General features: G+C 47.7%; 1 protein-coding gene across 1 annotated transcript in view; it reads left to right on the forward strand.

Moving 5' to 3' along the window:
* Window positions 1-299: 299 nt before the first annotated feature.
* The window catches only part of LOC311167852 (HLA class I histocompatibility antigen, alpha chain G-like), a gene marked incomplete at its 5' end in the record, with an annotated part of 338317 nt that continues 323653 nt past the window's right edge, over window positions 300-14963 (forward strand). The window contains 2 exons of the mRNA XM_084228992.1: window positions 300-363; window positions 626-895. Coding sequence (XP_084085118.1) covers window positions 300-363; window positions 626-895 — 334 coding nt within the window. The remainder of the gene's footprint in view (window positions 364-625; window positions 896-14963) is intronic.

Raw genomic sequence — 14963 nt, forward strand, 5'->3', positions numbered from 1 at the left:
AGGCCTTGGAGCAGGAGAGGAGGGGCAGCAAAGTCCCAGGTATAGGGTGTGGTTCTCAGGGTCTCAGCCCTCTGGGCTGTGCATGGGACAGGGAAGGTTACTGTTGGGGATGCCCCATCTCCCCACAGTTTCACATCTCTTTGTCACAACCTGTGCGGGGTCTTCCTTCCTGGATACCGGTGACTCACCCCAGTTCTCACTCCCCATTGCCTGGAGGGTCCAGAGCCGCCAATCAGCATCACAGCTGCTGACAGACAGTCTGGACTCAAGAGTCTCCCCAGACCTCAAGAGCACCCGTCATGAGGCCCCCAACCCTCCTGCTGCTGCTCTCAGGGGCCCTGGCCCTGACAGAGACCTGGGCAGGTGAGTGCAGGCTCTGGAGAGAAAAGGCCACTGAGGAGGGGGGTAGTAGACGAACCCCGGGCGGGGGCAAGGACCCAGGAAAGACTCCTCACCCCCACTGCTGACTCTGTTGTCTTCCGTGACCCCACCATGCCCTGACCCTTTTCTGTCTCTCTCAGCGTCCAGCCTTCTCATCCGCTGCCCCATTTCAATCTCAGGAGCCCCCTGGCCCCCCTCCCCTCCTGCCCCGTCTCCCCAGCCCGGGTCTCCCTCCCGCCCCCAGGCTCCCACTCCCTGAGGTATTTCTCCACCGCGATTTCCCGGCCCGGCCCCGGGGAGCCCCGCATCATCTCGGTGGGCTACGTGGACGACACGCAGTTCGTGCGGTTCGACAGCGACTCCCCCGGGCCGAGGATGGAGCCGCGGGCGCCCTGGATGGAGCAGGAGGGGCCGGGGTACTGGGAGAGGGAGACGGGGATCTCCAGGAACAACACCGCGTGGTATCTACACAGCCTGAACAACCTGCGCCGCTACTACAACCAGAGCGCGGCCGGTGAGCGGGGCGGGCCCGGGGCGCTCACGACCCCACCCCCGCGGGCGGGCGGGGACCCCAGACCCCGGGCCCGAGCGTCCCCCGAGGCAGGGGGACCCGCCGGACCCTCGACCCGGGACGCGCCCCGGGACGTTCCCCGCGGGGTTCCCGCGTCAGTTTCGGTTTATTCCCGGCGGGGGCGGGCGGGGTGACCGCGGGGTGACGCGGGGTGACGGGGCGGGGACAGGCTCTCACACCCTCCAGTGGATGTCTGGCTGCGACGTGGGGCCCGACGGGCGCCTCCTCCGCGGGTACCATCAGTTCGCCTACGACGGCGCCGATTACCTGGCCCTGAACCGGGACCTGCGCTCCTGGACCGCGGCGGACTCGGCCGCGCAGATCACCTGGCGCAAGTGGGAGGCGGCCGGAGAGGCGGAGCGCGTCAGGCACTACCTGGAGGGCAGGTGCGTGGAGTCGCTGCGCAGATACCTGGAGATCGGGAAGGAGACGCTGCATCTCGTAGGTAAGAGGGGCCGCGGGTCTCCCAACCCCCCTCAGGCCGGCACCGCGGGGAGAGTAGAGTCAGGGTCACAGCAGCGCCCCCTCTCTGGGCAGGGGAGGAGGAGCCCCCTGGGTTTCCTGACTCCCCAGAGGACCCCACTTTTCCTCAGAAGTTTTTCTCTGAGCCTGAGGGGAGACCAGCCCGGAAATCACCCCTCACTGATCCTTTTGACCGGGCAGCCCTCTTGGGAACCATCAGTTTTCCTCTCAGGGTCTTGTTATTGTTCTGAGGACATTCTTCTGATCTGACTCCTGCTTTAGTGAGTTCCCAGGTCAGGAGCACAAGTTTGTGCTTTCCTCCTCAGAGAACTGAGTCCTCCTATCCAGAGTGGTCACGTAATTGTAGAACTTTCTAAGGAATAAGAGATTATCCCAGACTCCCCAGACCAGGCTGGTTTCTAGATTTTGTGCTTCCTCTTTCCAAACCCACTGCCCTGTCCATTCTGAGGATGGTCACAGGAGGGTTTTTCCGGGTCCATGAGAGAAAAACCCAGAGTGTGTAATTTCTCACCCTTCTCAGATCCCCCAAAGACACAGGTGACCCATCTCCCCACCTTTGACCAGAAGGTCATCCTGACGTGCTGGGCCCTGGGCTTCTACCCTGCGGACATCACCCTGACCTGGCAGCGACGTGGGAAAGGCCTGACCCTGGACATGGAGCTGGTGGAGACCAGGCCTGGGGGGGACGGAACCTTCCAGAAGTGGGTGGCTGTGGAGGTGCCTTCTGGAGAGGAGCAGAGATACAGGTGCCGTGTGCAGCATGACGGGCTGCTGGACCCGCAATTCCTGACTTGGGGTAAGGAAGGGGATGTGGGCACAGAGCTTCCCAGGGGTGTCAAGAACCCTTTTGGAGACCTTCGGAGGGTCAGGATGAGGCCTGGGGCTCAGGGTCTCACCTTCCCTTCTAGATCCCTCTCCTGAGACCCCCGACTCCGCCGTGGACATCATTGCTGGCCCGGTTCTCCTTGGAATTGCACTCACTGGAGTTGCACTGGTGCAGCTGTGATATGGAGAAAGAAGCGCTCAGATAGGGAAGGAAATGGGGGGGTCATATCCACTGGGGGCTTTGAGGCCACAGGTAGAACTAGACCTACCTGGTAATGGGAGTACCATTGTAAGGGTAGGATGAGCACAGGGCAGGTTCTCTATGACCCGAGCTGATGGGTGAAAGAGGATTCCTAGTGAAGGAGGAGTCCTGGAGCCCGTGGTGGCTTTTTCAGGCTTTTATTGAGTTTAGCAGGTATAGGAAGGCAGGGGTGCGGGGTGTGGGGGTCAGTAGGCTGGCAGGCACTGGCAGCCCTCCAGCCCCCAGCAAGTCTTCACTCTTTCTGGGCTGTCCTGTGTTTTCTAGTGGCCTCTGCTTTTCTGCTGGTGCTGTTCTCTTGCTTGTTCTCCTTCTGGTGGTTCTCCTGTTCCACTGGCATCCCCATGACGCCACCCTTACTAGCGCACTCTCAGCCCAGGTGTATCCCACCTATTCATGCCCACACCCTACTCCAGGAGCCCACCATCAGGCATGCATTTAATCTAATGGTGGGAAGGCGAAAAGCCTGATACGGATTTTACTTACCCTACAACCATCCACACACTTGTGTTGCCCAGTCTGGAGCTGATTGCTAACCCTCTTTTGTGAAGAATTTTTGAAAATGAGTCACATTGTTCCCCTTGATAATTCTGGTGCTGGGGCCCTGATTCTAGCAAATGGCAGAGGGGAAGGTCCCTGCTGAGGGCAGACCCAGGAGGCAGTTGGTCAAGTCCCCTCTCATCTCTCTTCATATTTCCTGGTCTTGCCCTAAGTGTCCAGTCACAGTTCTGGAAACTTCCCTGTGGTCCACACTTGGGGATTCCATTAGGGCTTCATAGCCTGACTTCTCCCTGGTCTCACATGATGCTCCCTCCCACAGGAGGAAAAGGAGGAAGCTACACTCAGGCTGAGGTCAGTGTGTGTAGGGTAAATGATTGTCAGGCTTTTCTTCCCTCTTGCCATTAGGATTGATGATGGATCCCTGTAGTCCTGAATGCATGCCTGATGGCGGGCACCTGGAGTAGGGTGTGGGCATACAAAGGTGGGATTCAGCTGGGCTGAGACAGGGCTTATAAGGGAGGCATTGGGGAACAGAATCACCAGGAGAACAAGCGAGAGACCGGAAATGAACACCAAAGATAGCCCAGTAAAGAGTGAAGTTTCGCAGAGCCTGGGAGGCCTGCCAGCCTCCCGGCCCCCCAGCACCCACGCCTGCCATGTACCTGGTAAAATGCCAAATAATGCCTGAAAAAGCCACCGAGGACTCCAGAACTCCTCTCCCTTCCAGTTCTGCTCAGGTCATAGAGATCCTGCACTGTGCCCTTCTTGTCGCTACAGTGGGGATCAGGGGCTTCGTCCCTGAGCCCTGGGGACAGTGTAGAAGGAGCCCATGGGGGAGTCACCCACATCAGTCCCTCCTGTGGTGTCATCTCTCATGGCTCTCACCAGGTTCTGTTTTGTTCTCCTCCAGGCAGCAATAGCACCCAGGGCTCTGATATGCCTCTCACTGCTGCTAAAGGTGAGACCCTGGAGGCCTGTGGTGGGAGGGGTTGGGGCAGAGAGGATGGGACCAGGTTCTGGGGAAGCTGTGAGGGGGACATTCTGAGGATGCGGTGGACTATCGAGAATGTCGACACTTACCTGTTTCTTTGAATTTTTTTCTACTATTTATTTATTTATTTATTTACACAAGAACTGGGGTACAGGTCCGATGTGCGGGAGGGCGAGAGGATTCACCAGAGACAGAGCAGGGAACAGAACAGGCAGACTGACAAAATACACTGCCGAGGGGAGCAGTGGGCATGACAGGAGAGATCTGCCACGCTAAGGGGAACCCTTGCCAGCCGGCGGGGATCAAACCAGCTCTGCAGAGGTTGCGGACAGCTTCACAGCACAGTGCTCAACCACCTGCGCCATCAGGGGAGGCCCACTTTGAATTCTTTTATGATCCATTTCCTTCACAGTGTGAGCCAGCTGCCTTGTTGGGGCTGAGTGATGCAGGATTTCTTCTAATTCCCCCTTTGTGACTTCAAGATCCTCTGGTTTCCTTTGCTGCAAAAGGCAACAGAATGTGTTTCTGTTCTTATTAGATAATGTGAGGAGGGGAAAGACTGGCCCAGCCCTGCCCACCAGGCCCCACCCCATGCTGACCTGTGTCTCTCCTTCATGATTTCCCTGCTCCAGCAGAAGCAGCTTAGTCTGCTATCTACCTGTCTTTGTGTTTTCCTCAAGAATAGTAACTACTTCCCCCTTGAAATAATAATTGAGTTCTGAAATTACAGTTTGTAAACTTGCCTGATGGGTTTGGTGGGCTAATAAAAATGATTCTTAAAATTTGAGATGAAATGAATGGGAAACCTTTCAGAATCACGTGTTTGCTGTGCTGAGTCTGTGCAGGTGGGGGCGGGAGAGGCTGTGAGGAGCCGAGGGGGACGGGGCCTGTGTCCAGTCGGGGTTCAGTGCATCGGGGGCTTTGATGTGATCACTCCTAAGGGGTCATCTCTCTGCTCCTTTGTCTTTGTCTTTCAGGAGCACCTTGTGCCACCAGGGCCTGTGATCACAGGGTCAGACCCCACCAGGCCTTGTGTAGTCTGGGCAGGGAGTGCTTGTGTGACCGGGTCAGCCCAGGCTCAGCTCAGGCTCAGCCCAGGGTCTAGCCTTCCTATAGATTCCTGTTTGCTTCTTTGTTCTTGTTTGTTTGTTTGTTTTTTGCTTTATGCCTATTCTCTTTGATGTTTAGAGACCAGGCCTCATGTCCTCTTGGTCCCTGTCTCTGAGTGCAGCAGGAGCATCTGTCATTGGCCCCACAAGGCCCAGGGTATCCCCTGCATGCAGGAGTCTGGTGAGATGGATTTCCAGACTCATCTGATTTTTGGCCTCATTTAGGACTTTTTTTGGATTATTCTTTCCATCTTTTCCAACAAAATCCTGGTATTACTAGAGAAGAGGATTTGATGATTTCCTGATGGATTTAGATAAGTTCCTGATAGTTTTCTGTTTTTCTCTATAGCTTCTCCCCATAACCCTGACCTTTAATGTAGTAATCCCAGTGCTGGTGCTAATCGAGACCCATGGGTTGATGGAGTCAATTACCATCATAGTTGGCTGAAAAATAGGACCCTTAAGCCTAGGAACTTGGGTCCTCCCTGGTGGCACCGGGGTTAAGTCTCAGCACTATCAACTCTATACCCCATGTTCAATCCCCAGCCAGGGAGCTACCCACTTATGGTGCAGCAGACCTCTCCTGTTTCGCCCGCTGCTCCCCTTAGCAGTGTATTCCATTAAATCTGCCTGTTCTGCTCCCCACTCTTTGTGGTGAATCCTCTTACCAACCCCATCCATGCACACTGATCTACACCCCAGTTCTTCTACACAAATATAAATAAATATTTTTAAAAAACCCTACAAACTCCTCTAATGTGTCACGTTAGTACCGACACTGTCTCTAGAACAGGGAGGTACTCTACACTGATGACACACCAGATAACTGATAACTATTGCACCAGATGTGTGACTGACTGTTTATACAACTAGGAAAACTCAGTGAACTAAAAACACGCACAACTTGCTGCCTGCAGAGTGTGTCCTAGTGGGGAGAGGAGACTGGGGACTGTGTGACAGCAGATCAGATGGTCAACCACGTGTGTCTGGTTAGAAGTGGGTAAGGGATGTGGGAAGGTGACAGGGTGGTTTTCTTCCCAGCGTGGTCAGTGTGGGTTTCACTGAAGTGACCTTTGAGAAAAAGTCTGATGGACACGTTGCCCACAAGGATGTGATGTACAGGGAAGTTCAGTCCAGGCAGGACAACCTCCAATGCAGATGCCTGAGCAGGAATGTGTCTGTGTGACTGACATGAGCAAGGAGGCCAAGGACTGAGCAGAGGCCAGTGGAGATGGGATCTGTGTGCACCCAGATCATCCAGGCCTGAGGATATTGGGAGGGTTTGACTCTCTGAGTAAGATGTGGGGTAACAAGACCTTCTGAACAGATAGACACCTGTGACTTCTCTCTGGTAGCCTCAGTCTGGCTGCTGTGCAGCATGAAAGGGTGAGAGGTGGGAAGAGACATGGAGGAAATTCAGTGCAGGTCCCAGGACAGAGAGGTTGGTGGCTCCTTGGGGGTGAGCAGGGAAATAACAGGCAGTGACAGGACTGTGCATATGTAGACATGGACTTTACAGTGTTTCCTACTCCTGGGCTGTGAGAAAGGGTCAAGGATGACACTCAGTGTCTCAGACTGTGCAGGCAGAGAGGTGGAGCCTCAGTGACATGGGGAAGACTCCAGAAGACCCATATGTGGGCATCCCAGGCATTCACTTTAGGAAAGTTGAATCAGATCCATTAGAATTGAAAGTGAGGTTGGCAGTTGGACAGATAAGTCTGGGGCACAGGTGAAATGTCTGAGGTGAGAAAGAGATCTGGGAGGTGATGTGATGTCAATGATATTTAAAGTCTTGTGCATGTAAGGATCACCCGGAAAGTGATGACTAAGCAAGAGAAAAGAGCAGAATTGAACTCCAGATTCCACAGTGATGAGCAATCGGAGCAGACACTCCCCCAGAGCTGACTGCACAGTTTGACCCCACATGGAGAAGACATGGAGACCAGGGAGTCCCCGCTTCAGGGAGCAGAAGAGTCACCTGGACTCTCATGAAGACTCAGAAGGTCTAGAACTGGGCCTGAGAGTCTGTTATTTGTCCCCTCCCTCACCCTAGGGATGGAGAATTTAGGGCTGATGCTCAGGAAGAGGCACTTTCATCCCTGGAAGCAGGAGCAAATATCAGGGACTCTGGAGCCCAAGTTCCCATGCAAAGAGATTGAGGGAAACAGGGGATCCAGAACTGGAGGAGCAACTGTTATGACCTAGACACCTGGCTCTTCCCTCAGGCCTGTGCCCATAGTTACCCACTAAGGGATCAGTTTGAGGACGCCTAATGTGACAGTGGACCTGTCTTGCTACTGGGAGCCCAGGGAGGCTGGGGAGGGCCTGGCTGAGCAGGAGAAAGGGCAGCTCTGGGCTCCTGTGCTCAGCCCTGTGGCCACACGGGGGCGCTGCCGCGCTGTTCCGGATTCTGGTGGAGCCCCCAGGACGGGGCGGGGCCTGAGGTGGGCAGAGTTGGGGGTCCTGGAGGGCGGCGTCCTGGGGGTGAGATGCTCTGTGAGGAGTCAGAGAAGCAGGGCTCAGGGGAGAGGAGACTCCGGAGCCTGCCCTGGGTGTGAGGTGTCCAGCTTTTCTCCTCAGAATTCTTCCCTCTAGTCCCTTGAAAGCAATACCTGGGAAAAATGGGAAGTAATCATTTTTCCTTTTGCAACCTATAATTTTGTTGAGGGCTATTTTTTTAAATGTTTTAATTTAAAATTTAATTTAAAACAACATTTTAAAAAATACTGTCAGATTTACAGAAACGTGGCAAACGTGCCTATATAACCCACATCATTTCCAAATTGTTAGCATTTGACGTGACTACAGTGCATTTGAGCAGTTGAAGAAACAATATGGATGCACTTTCACTAAATTCTGCTCTTTATTTGCATTTCATTAATTTTTTTTCCTAATGCTCTTTTCATGCCCTGAAATCCCTCCCGGGACACCACATGAAGTTCCAACCACGTCTCCTTAGTTCCTCTGGCTGACAGTTTCTCAAACTTTCCTCTTCTGATGACACTGTGAGCAGAGTTGCTCAGGCACAATGGCCTCCATTTGAGGCTGTCCTCCAGCAGCACATCAGGTGCACACACATGCACTTTCGTTTTTCCTGCCTTCAGTTGCCTTTTGTTGTCTTTGGAAGGAAGTCACTATGGGCAGCTCACACTTTGTGGGGGTTCTGCTATAAACATTTACTTCCATGCAGGGTTTTGGGTTTAGTTTTCTTTGTTGTTTTTCAAATACAAGTTTTCAGATTAGTTGGATAAATGGCAGGGGCAGTGCTCACTGGACTGTATGATTTTTCTGTGTTTGACTTTAAAAGAAATGTTAGATTGTCCCGAGTGACTGGGTCATCCTATCTTGCCAGCAGTGATGAGGGGTCCTGTGCTGCAGTCAGCACTTGCTGTTGCCCATTTTAGGGGGACTTTTGCCTTCTAATAAGCATGTAGTGGTATCATTGTTGTTTTTAGTCTATCTTTCCCTAATGACCTGTAATATTGAGCATCACAGTTATTTGGCATCTGTATCCTTCAATGGTGAAGTCTTTTGTCTGTTGTTTGCATTGGATCATTTTTTTTCTTTTTTTTTGTTATTTATTTTTTTATTTTAACATTAAAAAAAATTTTAAAACAATATTTGCTTCCCCCCACCCCCTCAGTTTGAGTCCGCATAGAATTTCCTTCCCCAACGCACCCATGCACCATTACCACAGACCCCTGTGCTCCTTCCTCTCTCCCTCCTATTCCTCTCCCTCAGGCTCCCCTGCAGGATGTCTCTGGTTTATAATTGTCTGTTTTTGCTCAGTTGTGTTTTGTACTGTTATTATTTTTTTACACTGATGTCTTATTTAGTTCCCCTATGCTCCTGTTATAAGTGAAACCTTCTATTATTTTTCTTTTTCCTTCTGGCTTACTTCACTGAGCATAATTCCTTCTAGCTCCATCCACGTTGCTGCGAATGGCATGAGTTTATCTTTTTTGATTGCTGAATAATATTCCATTGTGTATATACACCAAATCTTCTTGATCCAGTCATCTATTTTGGGGGATTTGGTTGTTTCCAGGTTTTACCTATTGTAAATAGTGCTGCAATAAACATAGGTGTACATATGCTCTTTTGTATCACTATTTTTGTGTCCTCTGGGTAGATCCCTAAGAGTGGAATTGCCAGGTCCTATGGTAGCTCCATTTTTAGTAGACTGAGGAATCTCCAGACAGCTTTCCATAGTGGTTGGACCAGTTTACACTCCCACCAGCAATGTAGGAGAGTTCCTTTTTCATCACAATCTCGCCAACATTTGTTGTGGCTTGTTTTTTTGATATGTGCCATTCTTACTGGTGTAAGGTGGTATCTTAATGTGATTTTGATTTGCATTTCCCTGATTATAAGGAATGTTGAACACTTTTTCATATGCCTGTTGGCCATTTGCATTTCCTCTTTGGAAAAATGTGTTTTGAGTTCTTCTGCCCATTTCTTGACTGGATTGTTTATTTTTGTTTTTGTTGAGTCATGTGAGTTCTTTGTATATCTTTTTTGTCAGTATCTTATCAGTTGAATGGAGTGCAAAGATTTTTTTTCCCAGTCAGTCGGGTGTCTCTCTCTTTTGGTTAATGTCTCTTTGGCTGTACAGAAGCTTCTCAGTTTGATGTAATCCCAGGTGTTTATCTTTGCCTTCACTATCACTGCCTTGGGTGATGAGTCTTTAAAGATATTTCTGAGATGTATGTCTAATAGTGTTTTACCTATATTTTCTTCTATATATTTTATGGTTTCAGGTCTTATGTCCAGTTCTTTTATCCATTTTGAGTTGATTTTTGTTCACAGTGAGAGGTACTGGTCTATTTTCATTTTTTTGCATGTGAAGGTCCAGTTTTCCCAGCACCATTCATTGAACAAACTGTCCGTGTTCCATTACATATTCTTTGCTCCTTTGTCAAAGATTAGTTGCTCATATAAGTGTGGCTTTATTTCTGGGCTTTGTATGGTTCCATTGGTCTGTGTGTCTGTTTTTGTTCCAATACCAAACTGTTCTATTTATTATGGCTTTGTAGTATAGCTTGAAGTTTGGAAGTGTGATACCTTTTTTCTCCTTTGTTTTCATCAGTAGAACTTTGGCTATTTGTGGTTTTTTTTTGTGTGGTTCCATATGAATTTCATCAGTATTTGTTCTATTTCTTTGAAGAATGTCATTGGGATTTTTATTGGAATAGCATTGAATCTGTATATTGCTTTTGGGAGGATGGCCATTTTAATAATGTTGATTCTTCCAATCTATGAGCAGGGAATGTATTTCCATTTCTTTGTGTCTTCTTTTATTTCTTTTAACAGTGTTTTATAATTTTATTTGTATAGGTCTTTCACCTCTTTTTGATGTTTATTCCCAAGAATTTGATTTTTTTGGTTTCAATTATAAAAGGGATGGTTTTCTTGATTTCTCCTTCTTCCGAGTGATTGTTTGTGTATGGGAAAGCTACTGATTTTTGTGGCTTGATTTTGTATCCTGCTAGTTTACTGAACTGGTTGATTATTATTATTATTTTTTTAAATAGAGGTATGTTTTTATTTATTTGTTTGTTTGTTTGTTTGTTTATACATGCACTGGGTACAGTCAGAAGCGTGGGAGGGTGAGAGAATTCACCTGAACTGGTTGATTATTTTGAGTAGTTTTTCTGTGGCGTTTTTAGGGTTCTCTATGTATATTATCATATCGTCTGCAAATAGTAATAGTTTGACTTTTTCTTTCCCTATTTGGATTCCTTGAATGTCTTTCTTTTGTCTTATTGCCCTGGATAGGACCTCCATTATTATATTGAAGAGCAGTGGTGAGAGAGGACAACCTTGTCTTGTTCCTGATCTTAAAGGAAAGGCCTTCAGCTTTTCACCTTTGAGAATAATGTTGGCAGTGGGTTTGTCGTATATGGCTTTTATCATGTTAAGGTATGTTCCTTTCATCCCGAGAATTTCAAAGGCTTTCATCATAAATGTTGGACTTTGTCGAATGCTTTCTCAGTATCTATTGATATGATCATATGGTTTTTATTTTTCTCTCTGTCAATGTGTTGGATTACACTTACTGATTTTCATATGTTGAACCATCCTTGTGCCCCTGGGATGAATCCCACTTGATCGTGGTATACTATCCCTTTGATGCATTGTTGGATTCTGTTGGCAAGGATTTTTGTTGAGGATTTTTGCATCAGTGTTCATTAGGGAGATTGGCCTGTTATTTTCTCTTTTTTTTTTAAGTTTATTTATTTATGCATACAAGAGCTGGGGTACAGGGCAGAGATGTAGGGGGTGAGAGGATTCACCAGAGACAGAATGGGGAACAGAACAGACAGACAGACTGAAACATTCTGCTGAGGGGAGCAGTGGGCAAGGCAGGATAGGTCTGCTGCACCATGTTGGTTGCTCCCTGGCCGGCCCCGGATCGAACTCATGCTGCAGAGGCTGTGGATTACTTCATAGTGTGGTGCTTAACCCCTAGCGCCTCCAGGGAGGACCTGGCCTGTTAATTTCCTTTTTTGTGCTGTCTTTGTTTGGGTTTTGGTATTAGTGTAATGTTGGCTTTGTAGAACGTATTTGGTAGTATTCCTTCTTTTTCAATTTTTTTGAAAGAGTTTGTGTAGGACAGGCACTAATTCACTTGTGAATGTTTGGTTGAATTCATTTGTGAAGCTGTCTGGGCCTGGGCTTTTGTTTTTGGGGAGTGCTTTGATTACTGCCTCGATTTTGCTGCTTGTAATTGGTCTGTTCAGTTGTTCCATTTCTTCTTTTGGACCATTTCTTTTCTTATAATCGGGTTGTAAGACTTCATTTATAATATCAATTCTAGATACAAGTCCTTCATCAGATACATGATCTGATTTACAATCATTTCTCCCATTCTGTGTCTAACACTCTTGTACTTATACAATAGTATACACTAGTGACTAGATACAGGCACAGATATATTTTTCTGGGAAGAGAAATGATAAATCGCTAACTGGTTTTGAGCAGATGACCTGGCTCCCTGGTGAGAAGTGGTGTTACTCATTTAGCTACGTAAATTCTTTTTTTTTTAAAGATTTACTATTTATTTATACAAGAACTGGGGTACAGGCCAGAGGTGTGGGGGCTGAGAGGATTCACTACCGACAAAGTGGGGAACAGTCAGGCAGATCGACTGAAGTACACTGGTAGGAGTATCTACATAAATTCTTGAGTATAAAATTTTCTTCTGTGCTCATGAAATAATACTTTCAAAATTAAATCCTACTAAAATCCCTTCAACTGCATCATGTCCTAATCACATGATAAGCCCAGAGCGGCACAACTGCCATATGATGAATCTGTTCATCAGCATCTCTCACGGCCCGTGGCTGCACGTTGGGGTCACTCTTGGTGGTGTCCATGCTGTGGGCTTTAGACAAATGTGCAATGACGTGGACACCATATTGTGTCCTACACAGCAGACTCACTGCCCTCGATATTTTCTGTGTTCCAAGGAACCAGAAGCAAAGATAGACCAGTGGAGACAAGCTCCTGCCCAGGACACTGTCATTACATGTAAAGACACCCTATGGGGTGGGAGAAATAATTTGCATATCATACATCAGGATATATGAATAATACATATAACTCAACAACCAGAAAACAACCCAAAAAAAAAATGTGGAGAGCAGCTAAGTGGATACTTCTTCAAAGAAGATACAGATGGCCACAGGCACATGGAAAATGCTCCCATCACACGTCATCAAGGGATGCAGATCAGAACCACAATGAGATACCACCTCGCACCTGTGAGGTGGTTCATATTAAGAACACCAGAGACAACAAATGTTGGCAAGGTATGGGGGGAAAGGAACCTTCATACACTATTGTGGGGACTGGTCCAGCCCCTAGGAAATGGTATGGAGTTTCCTCAAAATATTAAACATAGATCTGCCAGAGGCCCCAGCATCCACTCCTTGGGATTTACCCAAAGAATGCAAATGCTCCTTTCAAGGGCTATGTGCACTCTTGTGCTCATTGCAAAATAGTTACAATAGCCAAATTATGGAAACAATATGTGCATAAAATAGATGAGTGGAACTATTGTGGTATGTACAAAATGGAATATGACTCAGCTGTGAAAAAAAGATGGAATCTTGAATTTACAACGACATGGATGGAAATAGGTAAAAGTATTCTAAGTGAAATAAATCAGGAGATTCACAAATACTAGATGGCATGACTCATGTGTGCAATATACAGAAACCCAGCAAAGGAGCAGAGAAAACCTAACCTGCCCTTGGAGTCTGGCTGCAGAACTGAGGCACCAGACGGGGTTGAGGGTGGGGAGCAAACGGAGTAAGAAGGCCCAGAGGAACACAAGGGAGGACTTTGGGTGCATTGGAGGTGGGGGTGAGGGAAACTGCATTTGAGAAGGTGATTCTCCAACTTTGAGTCATGTGCAGTGTGTAAACACGTGTTACCTCAAAAATACAGTAATAAAAATCTATTTTAAACCCACAGAAAAAAGTAACTTTTCCTCACTGACCTCAGAACATTGCCTTCACCTCCTCACTGTCATGCAGGGTGAGGGGCTGGTTTCCCACAAAGTCAGAGGCAGGAGGGGCAGGGACTCCTGGGGCTGCTCAGACACCACTGAGTAGAGACACTGCAGAGAGAGCGGCTCTGAGGGGACCAGAGACAGAGGGTCAGAGTAACCTCAGTGATGAGTGAGGATCTGGTTCCCAAGGAGAGGGGAGTGTGTGTGTGTGTGTGTGTGTGTGTGTGTGTGACAGAAGAGACGGAATACAACGTAAGGCAATGGGAGGACAATCGCACATCAAGCTCCAACATAAATGAATTCAAATCCCACAGAGTGAAGAGTGTCAGGCAACATCCCAATAAGTACAGTTCCGTGGAGAAGCAGGTTTTGAGCAGGACTTGAGGCAGCAGAGGCTCTGGAGACAGGAGGGGGTTGGGACTATTCCCATGGTTAGATGTAAGGAGCCTGGGTGGGACCCTGCTGGGCTGTGGGGGCAGCTCCCCCTGACAGCTCCCTCTCTCCTCTAATGCTCACTCCAGGCTCATCTCCTTTGGTATCTGGGGGGTCCAGCCTGGCAGCCCCTCTCTTTCCCAGGAGGTCACTTCCTCCATGTAAATTTCCTATATGTTATGGGATGTCATTCAATTAAGTAGATTTTGAAAAATTAAAAATACAGATTTAAATACTTTCAATAATAGAAAGTACTGAAATAAATATATCTAAAGCCACATGAGAATTAATTTTACATAGATGACTGGATCAAGAAGATGTGGTATAGATACACAATGGAATATTATTCAGCCGTCAAAAAAGATAAACTCATGCCATTCACAGCAACGTTGGATGGAGCTAGTAGGAATTATGCTCAGTGAAATAAGCCAGAAGGAAAAAGAAATATCGGATGGTTTCACTTATAACAGGAATATAAGGGAAGCAAATAAGACATCAGTGTAATATATATATATATATATATATATATAAAATAACAGTACAAAACACAAAAAAGCAAAAAGAGACAATTATAAACCAGAGACATCCTGCAGGGGAGGAGGAGGGAGAGGGACCAGAGGAAGGGAGGGAGAAGCACGGGGGACTGTGGTGATGGTGCACGGGTACCTTGGGGAAGGAAATTCTATGGAAACTCAATCTGAGGGGGTAGGGGGAAGCAAATATTGTTTAAAAAATTATAAATGTTTAAAAAATAAAATTTATTCCTATTTAATAAAAAAAGAATTCTACAAAAAAAATATTTGCTTGACTCAAAGAAAGAAAGGTAGAGAATGATGAAATGGAATAAAAAAGATGTGAGACAATGAAAAACTAAAGACCAGAATGAGAAACTC

Source organism: Talpa europaea, assembly GCF_964194135.1.
Source record: "Talpa europaea genome assembly, chromosome: 2".
Classification (NCBI taxonomy): domain Eukaryota; kingdom Metazoa; phylum Chordata; class Mammalia; order Eulipotyphla; family Talpidae; genus Talpa; species Talpa europaea.